The sequence below is a fragment of the Neodiprion lecontei genome, chromosome 4, assembly GCF_021901455.1.
Source record: "Neodiprion lecontei isolate iyNeoLeco1 chromosome 4, iyNeoLeco1.1, whole genome shotgun sequence".
In the NCBI taxonomy this organism is placed as follows: Eukaryota; Metazoa; Arthropoda; class Insecta; order Hymenoptera; family Diprionidae; genus Neodiprion; species Neodiprion lecontei.
This window is the reverse complement of record NC_060263.1, coordinates 18787212-18802962: the sequence shown is the minus strand read 5'-3', so window position 1 is coordinate 18802962 and position 15751 is coordinate 18787212. Positions and strand designations below refer to the sequence as shown.

Here is a 15751-nt window from a genome sequence, read left to right as displayed (position 1 = left end):
TTTGACGGGGCCCGATAAATGTATTCATTTTTAGATTTTTTACTGGATCTTTATCATTTTCTCGTGACTATTCTGATGGAACGTGCAAATAAACGTTTAAAATATCAATGTCGCGACATTGCCCCTGATGATCTGCAATTCGTGTAGCGTATATGATAATTCACAAAAAATCACCAACAGGTGACGCCAGTATTGAATAAACCCATCTATCGGTAATTTAACGTACTGAGTACCAGCTCTTTAAATATTACCTTACTTTTTGAGCATGGTTTCATGGATCTCTGGGGAAGCGAATGAACTTTCTGCTCGTAAAGATGTGGTTAGAAACCGACTGATTTTGCCGATTCAAACGAGAAATAAAAATACAAAATTAACATGGCAGTGTCATTTTGTGGTAAAAGAATAATCCTTACACGGTCCAGCCTGCTTAAAACCCCAAGGAGGAACGGATACATCGTACTGTAAGTAATTATTAAAAGGGCACAGGTGCATCTCAATTTCTAGGTTACCGTTTCGTCATTGAATGCAATCGCCCTGATTTTCACTGGCTGCTCGATGTTTAATTGATGAATTTTTTTTTGTCTCACCAGAAGATGCCTCGATTTCCTGTTTTTACACTTGCTTCCGATAACTCGGCGTATTTCAATATTAATAAAAACATTTCCAGCCGCACAACCTGTCTGCCGAGTGTTTCCAGTCGGCAGAGCTGCATGCACATCAGTTTTTTCACTTCCAATAATTTTTATTCTTTCCCTGAAACGATCACTCAGTATCACTCTTCATCGTAGAAATTATGCACTGTGTTCCTAAACTCCATTCAAGCGCCGTATCATCCGATTTACATTTCCATTTGCCCGGATGATTAGTAAAGGCAAGCATTTAAAGTTGTATCATTTCAAACGATACATATTTTTTTGTTCTACAAAAGATAAGACTTTGGTTTCTTTTATATAACTAACCGAGACAAATCTTTACACCTCCTGATGTATATCAAAGCTATAATAATAATGTATCTAAAATATGTGTCAATTAAGCTTGATAGAACTTGCAAAGCTATCCAAGAGTAAAAAATGCCAATTCTAAATCCAAATATTCGATTGCATCATACTCTTTCATTACCATAACTCAGGATAAGCATAAAAACTAAATTTTTCGATCAAGCTTTATTCATTGAATCTTCAGATACATGAATGTACTGTTAAATAGCTGCTTCCGAGTTACTTCATGGTATTGTAAACAAGTTGGGAACCAGTGTAGATGGTCCGAAATAACTCTTCTAACGTTGTAATGATATACTTATTTCGAAAAATTAATGAAATGAATCACATCTAAATCGTGAGAGATTAGTCCTTCCAATTTAGAATAGTATATTATTGGCTAATTTTCACTTACATTTGCAAATGAAAAGTACAAAACGAGAGTAGATACCTTTTCAATTTCTAACAGATATGTGATAAATCTTACACTTATGAGTCAGTTTTTGAAACGAATAGTCATGTTATTACTGAGATTAATTACCTGATCTTTTTTCCACTTAATCATTCTGAGTTCTAAATTTCAACCAGAGTACCTGAAATCGGCGAAGATCTACCAGGAAAAAATCCGCTGCTCAAAGATGACGGATTTCCAGAATTCAATCGGCTCTCAATTGAGAAGTGCGTTGCTGCGATTGGAAAACAATCTGTGGAATTCGAACAAGGCGTCAGGCATATTGGAGAGACCATCGAAAGTGAATGAAATTGTTTTTTGCCATAATTCTTTATACCTAGTGAGATATTTTTACTTCATATCTTTACTACTAATGTTTTTGAAAATTGTTCTTATAGAAATGGAGTCTCCTGACATATTTAACGACGTCTTGAATCCCATGGATGATCTCGCCATTCCGTTAGATACGACGTGGGGTTTGGCCAAGACACTCTACCTCGGAAATCAAAGCCTCATGCCAACTAAATGTTACATGAATATCCACGAGAGAGCTAGGAACGCCAGATCGTCCAAGTATATCATCAAGCCGATATATCAGGCGTGTAAAAATGCCAAGGAAGATGGGAGTTTGAAAATGACCGAGGAGCAGCGAAGACTTGTTTCCAAATTTGCGTTGGAGGGAAAATTGAACGGGTTCGAGGTTGCTCCTTCTAATATGGACAGCTTCAATCTCGCACTTTTTAAAATACGTGAAAGACAGACTGAATTTTCAGATAAATTAAAGGTATTTTGATAAAACTTGAGTACTCAACAAATCGTTAGGCTAATTTAGAACTAGAAAAAAGGGAAATTTATGCTAGATACATTAAATACATTAGCGAAAAAATTGTCACTTTTGAGATCTGGATGACAGAATGATACGGTTGATCTCTGGCAAAACTGATCTTATCATTTGTTCTACAGGTTGCAACGGAGCAATTTAACCACATAGTAAGCGACCCTAATGTAGTCAAAGACTTTCCTCTGGAGTTTCTGAAAAGCATCGCTGTAGATTCTTCGCAACCAGAGAAAGGCCCTTGGAAAATAACACTGCAGTCTTACATCAAGAACACGTTTTTAGGTACCATAGATCAATTGTATAATAATTTTGCATCCTTGACATAAAATACAAGCAGTATCTGTTATAACAATTTAAGTGGTTGTACGCAAGTAGTTGTGTTTAAAAAATTGCGTGAAATATTGAATTTCATATCTTGATATTCGATAATTCAACTCGATTGAGGTTTGTTTATTTAAAAGAATATAGATTGAGCTTCATGTATATATTTTTTTCGTTAAAATCAATCAGTAGAAAGCCTTAAAATATTGATAACATCAACCATTTCGCTTGGTAATATTATTTGCCACATCTACAATATCTCAGAATCAGCACCCCCCATTTTACTTCAAACTCGCCAGCAGTATTCTTGGATAATTTATCGTCTTTGCCATAATGTGAATTTTTTTTTTCATGAACAATAGCGACCCATTGGCTATAAAATTCGATTTTTAATTATTGTGAATATTGTAAAACATCACGGAGCAAAATAGTTAACGTTATAGTCAATAGATATACTTCGTATTGATTGACACTGATTGAAAAATTATGTAAATGAACCGTGATCTGTATATGTTTAGGTAAAAGAGAACCCAATCAAGTGGAATGATTGGTTGTTGAAATATAAATTTCGAAAATTCACTCACTTTTTCAGACATCCACTCGTATATACAATCTGAAGCATACGCGGAAATGTCAGCAATGTGAATAAATAATTATTACAGAATACTGTCCCGATCGCAATCTCAGATGTAAAGTTTGGGTCGCCGACCGTCAGCGTTCGGTGCCGTGGACTGAACGGCATGTAGCAACGAGCGTGGCTCTGGAACATCTCAGAGACGCGCGGGCTAGGAAAGCAAAATACCTTGGATATAAGTCCTACACTCACATGAGCATGGAAACGAAAATGGCTGGAAGTGTAGAAAATATTTATAATGTTTTAGACTCGCTGTTGGAGACAGGTGAATGCCAACTTGGAATTTGGAGAATAATACGCATTGAAAGCCGATGATCTATACTCGATGGTTAAAAACTTGTAATTTTCAGCGTGGCCTGCGCAGCTGCAGGAATTGGACACCTTGAAATCGTTTGCGTATGACAGAGGTTTTGAGAGCAATCTTCAGCTCTGGGATGTCCCGTACTGGAGCAGAAAACAACGAACGACTTTGCACGGGTGAATAGAGATGATTGAATATTGTGTATGCTTGACAAAGTAACGATTGACGGAAAAAAAAAATTAGGTCACGTTTATGTTCCAAAACAGCATCAACGAAGCCCATTTACAGGAATACTTTCCTCTGCCGCAAGTGCTGTCCAGTCTTTTTAAACTGTTGGAAAGATTATTTGATATAAAGTTCATTGAGCGAAAAACCGCAGATGTCTGGCATCAGGACGTTCGACTGATCGACATTGTAGAAGGAAATGAAATTGAGCCCATTGCTAGTTTCTATTTGGATCCGTACGCCAGACAGAACGAGAAAGTTCGGATAGAGGAAAGCTCGGGATGGATGGTGGCTATTCGGAACAGGAGCACCATTACGCAGACAAATCCTCTCGCCGCTCTCATATTCAATTTCCAACCGCCTCACCAGGACAAACCCTCCTTACTAACGTTCAAGGACCTTCAGGTCCTCTTTGCCAAGGTGAAAAATAGTTTACAAAATCATTCAATCATACTTTCAACGTAATTAATTCATTTGAGAAAATTTAACAAGGTGTATTGCGTTTCTAGTTCGGTCACGCCTTGCAGCATTTATTAACCAAAACGAATCACTGCGAGGTTGCCGGATTCTCAAACGTCGAATGGGACGCTGTGGGAATAAGCAGCAACTTCATTTTGAATTGGTAAAGAGTGTTTCATTTTGTTCTGCATTATTAAGTCGCAGGTGGTATTTTTTCAAAAGTCTTCAGTTCCGAAACCGTGAAATAAAAAGATCAAATTGGACAAATGCCGATCATAGTTGACACAACTTGACCGTGTTACAAAATTTTTCTCGTCTTTTTTACCAGGCTGTATGAATATTCGACATTAAAAGATATCGGAACACATTACAAGACTGGAGAATCATTGCCGAAAGAGATAATCGAGGGATTGGCAAATATCAGATCTCATATGGCAGGCTACACGCTTTGCAAGGAGCTTTACCTGTCTCGGCTCGACTTGGAGCTGCATTTAAATGCGTAAGCAGTTTTTAGCACCCGACTACTAATCTTTGAGGATACCCAGTTGTTATTGTTTATCCAACTCTACAAATAATTTGTTTCCAGAGATATATTCTGGCTGGACCTTGTGAAAAAACTTTGGAAAAACCACTTCGCGTTTGCCTTGGATAAAAGGGACGGTCATGTCTGTTCGTTCGAGGATATATTCAGTGGCGACTGGGGAGCTGCGTATTATAGGTGAGAATGATCATCAATGGAATTAGTTCTGTGAACAAGGCGCAACCTTATTTACCGAACCAGGCCATTGTTTTCTCTGAAATTGCCTGAAACGCTGTAATAAAATGTTATCTTTCATCGTCAGTCATTTGTGGGCGCAAATGGTGGCCGCCGATGCGTACAGCGCTTTCCAAGAGGTTGCGCCAGGCGACGAACAGCAACAGGCTGAAATTGGAAAGCGGTTTAAGGACACGTTTCTGTCAAGCGGTGGAGCGTGCCATCCGAGCGAAGTCTTCAGACGGTTTAGAGGCAGGGATCCGAGCCCCAACGCGCTGATAAAAAATCTTGGCTTAAAGTCGCAGGATAAAATTCACTGAGGTTTCAGAAACGAACATGTTGGTTATTGAACGTAATGATTATTGTATTGTCGTGCGAATTACGTAAACGGATTTTCGTCCGGCGTATAGCTTGGGATGAGATCGAGAGAAAGTGAGAATAGATATCTATTTTCTAGATACATTTTAATTTTACAACGCACGATCTCTGCTCGCTTCAAGGAACATCAATTGATTATGAGGGCAATGAATTCGGTATCACATTAACAGTTGGCAAAACTGGTAAGAGAGCGAGACAAAGATAATCTGTGTGAATAAATCGTTGTCCTCGGACTGATGATCCGGCAATCTACAGGCCGTTTAATCTCTTGATTAATTTAAACCAGTCTCGCTTGTTATCTCGCCAACTCTGAATTTTCGTCAAGTATTCTCCAATCGTTTTCAATGTTGCAGAGCGAAAAGGGTTGATATTCAGTGAAATTTTAACGCCGTTTTACACGGAGTATCCTAGAAATTTTCGGAGGTTGCATTATTTCTCCTCAAAAGTTGGTGAATATTAAATTAAAATGAAATGTTTTCATCGCAAATCAGTTATCTTCAGAGCTTTCAAAGATAATTTTTACAATCCGTTTGCACGGTCTCCTATCATTTGGCCTTAATTGTTTACCCGGCCATGTTATCTTTAAGTTTATCGTTGAATGACCCCCAGGTAAGAAACAAAGGCGAACTTCTATCATTTATAGAAATATTATGTATAATGTCTTTATAGTGTATTTAACATATGATTCATTCAAGTATATATAGTGTAATATATAAGTGAAAATTAATTACAATTATACAAAAAAATTCTTTACAATATATAGGATAGTACTCAGATCGTACTACGCAAGTTAAGAAAAATCACCAATTCACAAAAATCGAATTAAGGAATAGGTTCAAATCTAATAAAGTGAAGACTTTACGATTCAGAACCTTGGAATTTTTTTTGTTATTTCTCATACAAATTACGCAACTAAGTACACTGAATTCGGTATAGATTTACGACTTCTCAACCGTTTGGTTCCGTCTTCCTTTTAATATAAAAAATCTTTTCCGTCATTGCTCTTTTCATCGACCTGGCAACACGTCTATATTACAATTACACCTCGAATCCAATATTCGTCATATTGCTGAAAATACAGTTGCTTCTGGACATAAAAAGTGCACACACCTGATTCGAGTCAAAGCTTCTCGAGCGATCCGTTGGTGATAGATGTTAATTCCGTGTTCAGGGCATTTTTTGATAAATTTCATCGATGAAAATATTCGTTTAAAGTGCGATTAACGTATAATTTTAACGAATATACGCTAAAACGGTGTCAGTTCATTAAAACTGCTGGCGACGATCAAACCATCGTGTTACGCATACGACCGAGACTTTCTATTTCCGATTCTAGGATGTCTCCTTTCTGTAATGAAAAAACAATATCTTTTACTTGATCGGGAATTATAAAAAAAAAGAGTAGAGCTTATGTAACACGTTCTAGATTTTTTTTATTACATGTAAATAACGGTGGTACCAACCTTCAGATACTCCGGAGGATTGCGTGCAAATCCAACACCACCAGGGGTTCCGGTTAAAATTACATCACCGGGTAGCAGAGTAACAAATCTGAAAAAAAAAAAACGAATAACCTATTGCTTGAAAAAGATACAAGTTTACTGTGAGAAAATAAAAATACGAATGCAATGTTGAGAGCTTATTTTTAAATTCTCTTGACTTCCGAGTTTCTCTATTCTTTTTTATCAGGTAAATCGAAAACTGCCTAGACTTGGCGATATTCTGATTAAATCAGTCGATCGAAATGATCCTGACATGTGGGTTTCATTTTATTTTTCCAAAGAACGTTTAAGGAAACTCACTGAGAAAGGTAGGCAACGATATCATGGGGCTTGAAAATGAGCTCGCTGGTATTTCCATCCTGCTTGAGCTGACCGTTGACCCACGTTTTTACAGACAGATTGTTTATGTCACATATCGCCTCTTTCGTAACGACGGCAGGCCCCAGAGGACAGAAATTGTCCATGGCCTTGCCGAGGAGAAATTGGCCCCCATTTCGACTTCCTTTTTGCCAGTCACGGGCGGATAAGTCCTGGGCGATCGTGTAGCCGAATATGTAGTCCTCAGCTTCATGGTTGTTCAGCGCCTTACCCTTCTTTCCAATCACTATCGCCAGTTCCACTTCCCAATCAACTTTCTACGAGACGTTAACATGAGTGTTAAGGATGACCGAGTGGACCTTTAATCCGACCACCCTCTGAATTAAAGTTTAGAAAAAAGGGGAAGAAATCGTTTGAATTATGCTCAAGCAATGTTATTTTCGCATTAATGATAGGGAGCAGTAACGAATAAAACAAAATTTGTACTGTGTAATAAAAATGAATCTAAGCAATTTCGAATAACACAAGCTTTCAATGAAATATTGATGATTTGATAAAAGGTTTCATACTTAGAACGTTACAAAATTACTGAATTTTGGTTGTTTTGGCGGGAATCTAATGATTTGGTCTCGTTTTAATCATTGACCAGATCTTGGCAAATTGTTTGAAAAAACGTTCAAGAAATCTTACAGTATTGTATAGTTGTAAGGCGCAAATATGTTGTACTGTATTTTCATAAATCTATTTTTATACACTTGGAAATAAGTATTCGTAGAACTTTTTTAGACTGTATGTGTAGATCTTCATGAACAAAATGCATACAAAAACATCATAATCGAGTCACAAAACGCAGAGTTCAATCATTTCAAACGTTTCAACTATAAAATCTCTTTTCAAATTGTTGATTGATGTCTTAGCTTGTCTTATTAGAATTTGTGTATATCCATTTCTATTACACGAAAGGGATGTTCTTTCATTCGTGTTTTCTAACAATTACTCTAATAACATCGCTGGACAGTTTTTAAACGATTTTTTCTGTTTTCCTGAAACTTTTGATTCCGATGTTGAAACCGTTCATCCTCAAAGCAATATAGAATTTCTTGAAAAACTTACTTGAAATATCTCAAACGTTTCAGTCTCTCTAAACTTTTAAACAAGGTTTCTTATAGTTTCAGAAATTTGTAATTTGATTGAAAAGATTCAGAGACAAATCGACTTCTTCAAAGGTTCAAAGCCTTAAATCGTTAATAGTATATGACCAACAATTACAGAATATGTTACCAATCGGTATAATAAATGTCACAACACACATCGCTGTGATCACTTACATCGGATATGCTGGGTAAAACGACGTCATCATTCGGTCCTACGATATTGCTGGGAAATTTGCTGAACATGACAGGACTTTTTGGGGGTTCCAGCCCTTGTTCCTTGCAGTGTCCACTGTAGTTTAAGCCAACGCAGGCTAGTTTGTCCATCCGGGTAACTGGGGGAAGGAAGTTAACGTCGGCTTCTTGCACTATGCTTCTGCCTTCGACTACTATCCTGAAAAGGCGATAGCAAGGATCATTGAAAAAGATATCGACATTATGGAACATCCATTTAAAACGATTTGAACTTTAGAGCATTCATCACAAAACGAAATTATACCATTATGCGAAAAAATTGGACAAGCCATATGATTTTGGCATTAAGATTGGTTGGTCGGAGCCATCGTAGAGTGAAATCAAATGAATCAACCAGTTCTTCAACAATCCCCAACTGATTTGAAATAAAGCACCGAAATCTAAGCTTTTGTTTATATCAATAGTATTTTTGGATTTTGTATTTCTAAATAGTACTTCGTCGCTTTGGAATATAATAATTTAGCAAACAATCGAGGTGCGAAAATGAATAGAAGGTACCGATTTTTGGCCAATCCACTTCATCAAGGAGAACAAAATAGCAATGAAAACAAATTTTTCATCCATAATGGTCGAAACCATTAAATTAGCCATAACACTACAATTAGGAATAGACATCGTATGCCTGTTTGTAAAAGTATGTTGTAATTTTCATGCTCGTTCCGAAATATTTACCCAAGTTGTAATTTCTCTTTTAAATTTACACGTTACGAGTGGTATATTATTAAATTTTCCCTCTGCATAGGCTAGCGGTAAGTAATAATATTTTGTGCTGAATAATTTTTCTTGCATCTTTAAACTACAGTCTCAGGCAGTGCACACCGATAGTTGCGTCAGAAACGTTCGTTCACCGACTGCGTGATATAATGTTTGATTATAATTAATTCCAAGCTTATAGAACTTTGAGAATCTAACTAATCAAAAACATTATAATGGATATGATTTTTTTTTTTTTTGATAAATTTCACGTATTTCTTTAATTAAATCAAAAAAGAAATTTCGATCTAGTGAAAGAGTGTCCAAAAAAGAGTTTTATTTTTTATACATGTCAGGTAGTTTCATTTTTTTTTATGTCCAGCTGATTATCTTTACGTAATTTAATTGAAAGGAAAAAAAAATAATTTTCAGATATAGCGTATCTTACAAGTTATTATTACGTATACGAAATCAAGTATATGATACGATATTACGCAACATTGCAGTTATACTGACACATCTATATATGTATATATATATATAATAATAAATTGCCTTCAAACTGGTGCTTTATCTAAATTCGTCGTGATATCGCTAGAACCCCTGATCAAAACCAGAGGAGGCGTCAAGAAATTCAAGGCTATATGGGACATTCCATGTCGACTCAACCAATGATTTTTTCTCGTCATTTTTGATTTCTTTCAGAATTTTTATACGATTCTATGATCTCAAAATAGCACTTCTGAATTTTTTAACATTTTTTTCCTACAACCGTTAATTTGCTATGATTATTGAAACCCATCTAAAATTGGCATTGTCTTAAAATCTCAAAAATCTTATTTTTCATTGCAATCATTCTGAAATCGGCCCATGATAAGGCGATTTTTATAGATTTTTTTAAGCACCTTAATAATCTTAAACAAACAAAACACCATATTTCAAGGTTCCGAAAATTCTCAAAAAATGACCGTAAATTCTGTGTTTGGTTCTGAATCTTTTTGCACAAAAACACAGAATTTAGGTAATATTTGGTGAATTTTCAGAACATTCAAACATGGTGTTTTCTTTGTTCACGATGTTTTAAGTGTTAAAAAACATCTCCCCATCATGGGCCGGAGTTAGAGTGATCGGAGTGGAAATTAAGAGTTTGAAAATTTTATGAGATTTTTCAAAAATACCAATTTTTAGATAGGTTTGAATAATCACAATAAATTTACGGTTGTTAGAAACAATCTAAAAATTCAAGAGTACTTTCTTGAGATCAGAGAATCGTAAAAAAAATCCTGAAAGAAATCAAAAATGACGAGGAAAAATCATTGGTCGAGTTAACATGGAATGCCCCGTACGTACATGTAGGTACAAGTTTTTGCCTTTCGCATCACACACACACAAAACTTTCTTTTTTCAAGCCCCGAGTTTCTTTTCTTGCTTCACTGAAAAGAAACGAATCGTTTTCTTTTGTTTTTTTTTCATCTAAAATAAAATTATGTGTATATCTTCAATAATTTAAACCATCGTCAATTGAATTCGAACAGTTAAAAATCCAAACTGAATTATAATGGCGAAATCACAGTGATTCAGTGTTGTGGTGATGTTCTTCAAAATTTTTACCCTCTTTAGGTTCATTTTATTCAAAAAACCATTGTTGATAATAATTATCTTTAATAACAATATTTCCAACAAATTCCGATGAAAAATCTTCTCTAATCGAAAATCGGCTGATAAGTAAATATTATCTTTGATTCCGCGCCATAGCACAACTTTTTAATTATCACACAGGAGGAATAACAGAATTACTGTAGCACGATTAAAATTGAATGCTGATTGGGGGTATAATAATCAGTCGGGTGGAAAATATTTTTTGTTCGGTAAGATAATCATTTTCAAGGTAAATATACGTGGTCAAATATACTTGGGGCATTGCAGGAATTAACAGACAAATTTTCAGCACCACACGTGAATAAGGAATCAATTCGTCACAACAAGCTCGTTTGTTAGTTAACGTTTGGTATTCAACCTCGCTCTGTCGTCACGTGAGCAGGTGCTTTTTATAGACGTATATTGTATTCCACACTACACACTCATCAGACGATTTTATACGTGCCATACATTTAAACAGTGAAATGTTGTTTTTTTTTTTTTTATGTGAGGTCAAAAATATTTATTTAAAACACACGGGTATATATCATCACTTGCTGCGCAATCAAACAGATACTGACCAACCTTTTCACAGTCTCCATTAAACTCTCGTTCCTATAATAGAATACCGAAAGATTGCAATAAGTATTTTGGTGGCAAAATATCAGCGTAAAACAATATAATAGATCGAATTCGATAAAATTTCGGTCGCAGCCCAGTCGATTTATGGAATGTCCTGTATATTCTCCCCTACTTTCCGCCCATTGATTAACGGTCAAATTACACCCTGCCTAAGGCACCACCATAGACTTTTTTTCACGTCATTTGAAATTAAAATATGCAGATGCGGTAATACTTAGGTATTTTTAGATGTGTTTTTTTTCTCTTTATTTTGTTCAATGTGAAGAAGAAATAGCAGTGAGGAAGAATAACGAATCTTTTTCCTTTAATGTTGACTCGCGACTTACTGCTGAACGTTCTCATAATTACGTAATACTAATTATACGCGACCTTGACTGCAAATTCCGGCATTACTGTAAAAGTAAAATACCTTGATTTTAATTTTTGTCAGAAACTAATTTTGCATCTTTATTACTCTTAGCGAGGTATGTTTCCATATGAGTAATATCCGAGGTAATATCAGTGATTTCCTGGAGGTTGATTTAAAGAATTACTGGATTGTTGAATTAACTTAACCGATAAGCATTTTACTATCAAGTTTTTATTAGCAATTCTTTGGTATACTCGAGTTAGAACAGTTGCTCTAGTTTCAGAAATACTTCGGATTAATGGGAATTTAAAAAAACAAACTAAAAACATTGGGAAATCTACGCATTAATTGCTTAAATTCATATTTAATATCGATCATACGCCGAAATCTTGATAGAATCAAAAAAGCTTTCCTTAGCCAATAAATCACATGTAATTATATATGCTATACAGTTCAAATTATAGCATCAATTTTTTTCTTAGAACAAGGTATAAATTTTCATTATTGCTGAACTAAAAATTCCCCACAAGTGCATGATTTTTAGCTCAAGTATAACAGGTGTCGAATTCCATATAACTTGGCAAAAACTTTCTTAAATTCTACGAGTTTCCAACGATTCCGTACTGATTTCAAACTATTTTCAATGGTTTTAAACTTATTCCAAGGCGTTTCAAATGGTTCCGAACTGATCTATAGCAATTTTAAACGGTTTACAAATGATTACGAACGGTTTCAAACTAATTCCAAGGAGTTTCAACCAATTTCAAACTACTTAACCTTTAGCGGCCACACGGGGTAACTAGTTACCCGAGGCTTAGAAATTATTAGCCCTTCCAGTAATTTTGAAAAAATAAATAGATATACTTTTTGAATGATCGGCGGATACTGTTATTTTTTTATGATAGTGGTATATGTTGTGCGTACAATTCTAAAATTTTAGCCCTTCATATCAAAAAATGGCGGAGTAATGATTTTATTTCTAAAAAAAGCCATTTTTGTGCTGAATTTTCACATATATGACCAGTTTTTAGAACGCTATCTATAAATTGACCGATAAATATCATTAGAAATGTTGAATAACTCTTCAACAAACATGAAGCAATCGGTTGGAAGTCTTAAAACACCCATATACATATATGTCATGTACAACTAGGTTTTTCAGCGTGGGGTAATGAGTTACCCCATGTGGCCGCTAAGGGTTAAACGGTTTCAAACTAATTTCAAGGAGTTTTAACTAATTTAAAAACTATTTCAAATTATTGCAAACGGTTTCAAACTAATTTCATGGAGTTTCAAATGATTTATAAGTGGTTTTAGATTGTTTTAAACGATATCTATATCATTAAGAATCGTTTCAAACTAATTCTAACGAGTTTCAAACGATTTCGCTGTGGTTCTAATCGATTCCAAATAAACTCAAAATAATTACAAGCGGTTTCGCAATCATTTCAACTAAATGCTAGCGATTTCGGAGGTACTGTAACCAAAAGTGGTTCCCGATTCTAACGAATGAATAGCCTCCCTAGTCTCGCGTGAGTCTGACCGAGATCCGTCCGTATCTACTTACTGCCAGCTCTCGTGCCACGAGGCCGACCCCATAAATCCGTATCTACTCGTCGGCGAATAAACACAGGCGGGAAGAACCTGGACTATCTCTACCGAGAAAGAAATGAATCTTTTGCACCGCGATTAAATTAACGATGTATAATTTAATAAATCTTTTACCTCTTCACATTTTTTAGTAGGTCCTCACCGCCTTCGAGGAATTTTTTCAGGTTGTTCGGGATCCTGGAATCGACAGCCGATATGTCGGTGATGTCGCCGCCCGGTTGAAGTTGTACCCCCAGGTGCTGGGGGCCCCCATTTTTATTCACAAATTGTACGAACCTATCGCATTATGAAAAATACATAAATTACAAAACAACCGTACATGTGTGGAAGATAATAACGAATAATAATAACAGCTGCGCAGCTACTCAGAGATGCTTGGCTGGTAGGCATACAAGTATCTTTTTAACATTTTCAGCTGCCCGCATGTTACGCAACAACGAACGGGATTGCGTGTGTAAATCGAGTCGTGTCTACCTGCATAATACATCACGGCTGTGCATTTTTTTTTCATTTACGTGAACATACTTTACGAATTGGTAGATAGCTGAATGTGTCGCAATCATTTAAGGCATCTTTCGTTACATAATTAAAATTATTGATACTTGTGCCGCTGGTTCTTGATAATTTATTATACAACGCTTGTATCTGCGTTTATAAACCATCACAGCTGAATAACGTTCGGGGTTTTAGTATTTAATTATATGTATACGTGTAAACATGTGTTGAAAATTAGTCTGGTAGTTGATTTTTAAGCATGTTTCGCAATACGAGTCGTGTATTCTTGACAAGGAAAACACAGAAGAGGGAAAGAACCGCAGACGAACGATGCAACAACATGATGACTAATTGAGAATAATCAAATTCAGAAACATCGAATTAGCTGGTTATTATTAATAGTAAAAAGGCGATACTATTTACATAAATAAACGTGAGTTTATTCACGGAAGCAAGAGTATAACAGGTATAAGATCGAACTGAGGAAGTTCTTAAATAACGCATTATGTTACGTAGGTATAACAATTAGCCTTTCAAAGCTCCGTTAGGAAGCTATAAATGCAGTTTATAAGTTTAATTAACCGCTTGTCTTGACGAAAATTCGTATGGTTTTCTGACGCGTACACATTCGCGTACAATGGGATGAGATTAATCGCACAAGGTCCATTGTGCAGGTATCAGAGGGATGGAAATAAGAGAAATACGCAAAACAGTATTAAACGGGAAGGGCGATAAACAGAGGAGCCGAAGATGCGGGGCGCTTGCGCTCGGCGTACGACGAATCGAAATACGTTGCGTATCAGGTAGGTAGGTAAAGCAGCGTGTAACGTTCGCGTATTCACTCACCTCATTTCAAGCGATCCGGTAGTTGAGAAGCTTCTGCTTGCGACTCGCATTAAATGTGTCGTTGCGCTTTTAATAGCCGTTTTATCGGCTCCGGAGGGGCGCTTGGTCGATAGACACGCCCTGGTTATCACTCTGATCGTTCCCTTGAGTGGCATGATTTTTGCACTGCGTTGATTGCCTGTTTTTTATTTTTATATAGATGTACGATGGTGTATTATTATTATTAAAATTGTACAATCGTGTTGTGGAAAAATATCCGATATGTAATCGGGCCTCGCGATAGGATCGATTCACACCGTGATAACGCTCCAAATTTCACCGTTCGCGATGTTTTCCGCACTTCACGCCGACCCTTTTCCGATTACAGATTCAGCTCGCACTCAGAAGCGCTCACCGCGCCTGACCAAATCGGACTGAAGAGTGAATTTAGCGTGCCGTTGTCGTCGTGTCTACGCGCAGCGTGCCGGCCGGTTCCGCAGGCAACTCATTGCGATTTCTGCCTACCTTCACTCAGATAAAGACTCACAGCCTTGGGTTATTTTTCGTAAGATTTGCCGGGTATGGAGGTAATAGCAGTTTCAAGTATTATCGACCAAGCAACTGACCACGTCGGTAAGAGAAGTTCTTCATGACCAACAATTATCGGGTGTAAGACGTTGGCAATATACCGTCGTCATAGCGAAATTGAAAAGCTGAGAAAATCCCGTACAAGACTTATGTATGTCGAAATTATACAAGGGAAAAATAAATGTCAGCAAATACGTGAACGTGTATCATTCATATTTACCTGAATATGTATATCAGATCTTTCATAGGCGAAATTAGTATCTGGAAGACCCTCAATTTATTTTTTTAAAGGTTTTTTTACAAATGCAACTTTGAGCTGGAGATATTTTGGAAAAATTTCGAACCA

At 36.3% G+C, this 15751-nt stretch overlaps 2 protein-coding genes across 3 annotated transcripts; one reads left to right on the top strand and one right to left on the bottom strand.

The window, feature by feature from the left end:
- Positions 1 to 259: 259 nt before the first annotated feature.
- Positions 260 to 6423, top strand: LOC107226650 (probable cytosolic oligopeptidase A). The gene is made up of 11 exons (XM_015667534.2): positions 260 to 461; positions 1566 to 1729; positions 1827 to 2212; positions 2392 to 2548; positions 3250 to 3486; positions 3572 to 3698; positions 3789 to 4167; positions 4257 to 4369; positions 4535 to 4705; positions 4793 to 4924; positions 5049 to 6423. The coding sequence occupies exons 1-11, from the start codon at positions 376 to 378 to the stop codon at positions 5278 to 5280; spliced, it is 2184 nt and encodes a 727-aa protein (XP_015523020.2). The 5' UTR covers positions 260 to 375; the 3' UTR covers positions 5281 to 6423.
- On the bottom strand, positions 5366 to 15298 carry LOC107226651 (fumarylacetoacetate hydrolase domain-containing protein 2A). 2 transcript variants are annotated; one of them, XM_046738061.1, is made up of 7 exons: positions 14839 to 15298; positions 13612 to 13773; positions 11481 to 11510; positions 8487 to 8703; positions 7141 to 7475; positions 6802 to 6889; positions 5366 to 6686 (listed from the first exon to the last, which is right to left on the bottom strand). In XM_046738061.1, the coding sequence occupies exons 1-7, from the start codon at positions 14991 to 14993 to the stop codon at positions 6624 to 6626; spliced, it is 1050 nt and encodes a 349-aa protein (XP_046594017.1). In that variant the 5' UTR covers positions 14994 to 15298; the 3' UTR covers positions 5366 to 6623. The 2 variants fall into 2 exon arrangements, with proteins under 2 accessions (XP_046594017.1, XP_015523021.1); XM_015667535.2 differs by lacking the exon at positions 11481 to 11510 and having other exon boundaries at positions 14839 to 15292.
- Positions 15299 to 15751: the final 453 nt, after the last annotated feature.

Coding starts and splice junctions, on each gene's coding strand:
- LOC107226650 (XM_015667534.2), top strand. CDS start 376: ATGGCAGTGTCATTTTGTGGTAAAAGAATAATCCTTACACGGTCCAGC. Junction 1,730..1,826: donor TATTGGAGAGACCATCGAAA/GTGAATGAAATT, acceptor TTGTTCTTATAG/AAATGGAGTCTCCTGACATA. Junction 4,370..4,534: donor AGCAACTTCATTTTGAATTG/GTAAAGAGTGTT, acceptor CTTTTTTACCAG/GCTGTATGAATATTCGACAT.
- LOC107226651 (XM_046738061.1), bottom strand. CDS start 14,993: ATGCCACTCAAGGGAACGATCAGAGTGATAACCAGGGCGTGTCTATCG. Junction 8,704..11,480: donor TTAATGGAGACTGTGAAAAG/GTTGGTCAGTAT, acceptor TCGCCTTTTCAG/GATAGTAGTCGAAGGCAGAA. Junction 7,476..8,486: donor TTTTACCCAGCATATCCGAT/GTAAGTGATCAC, acceptor AACGTCTCGTAG/AAAGTTGATTGGGAAGTGGA.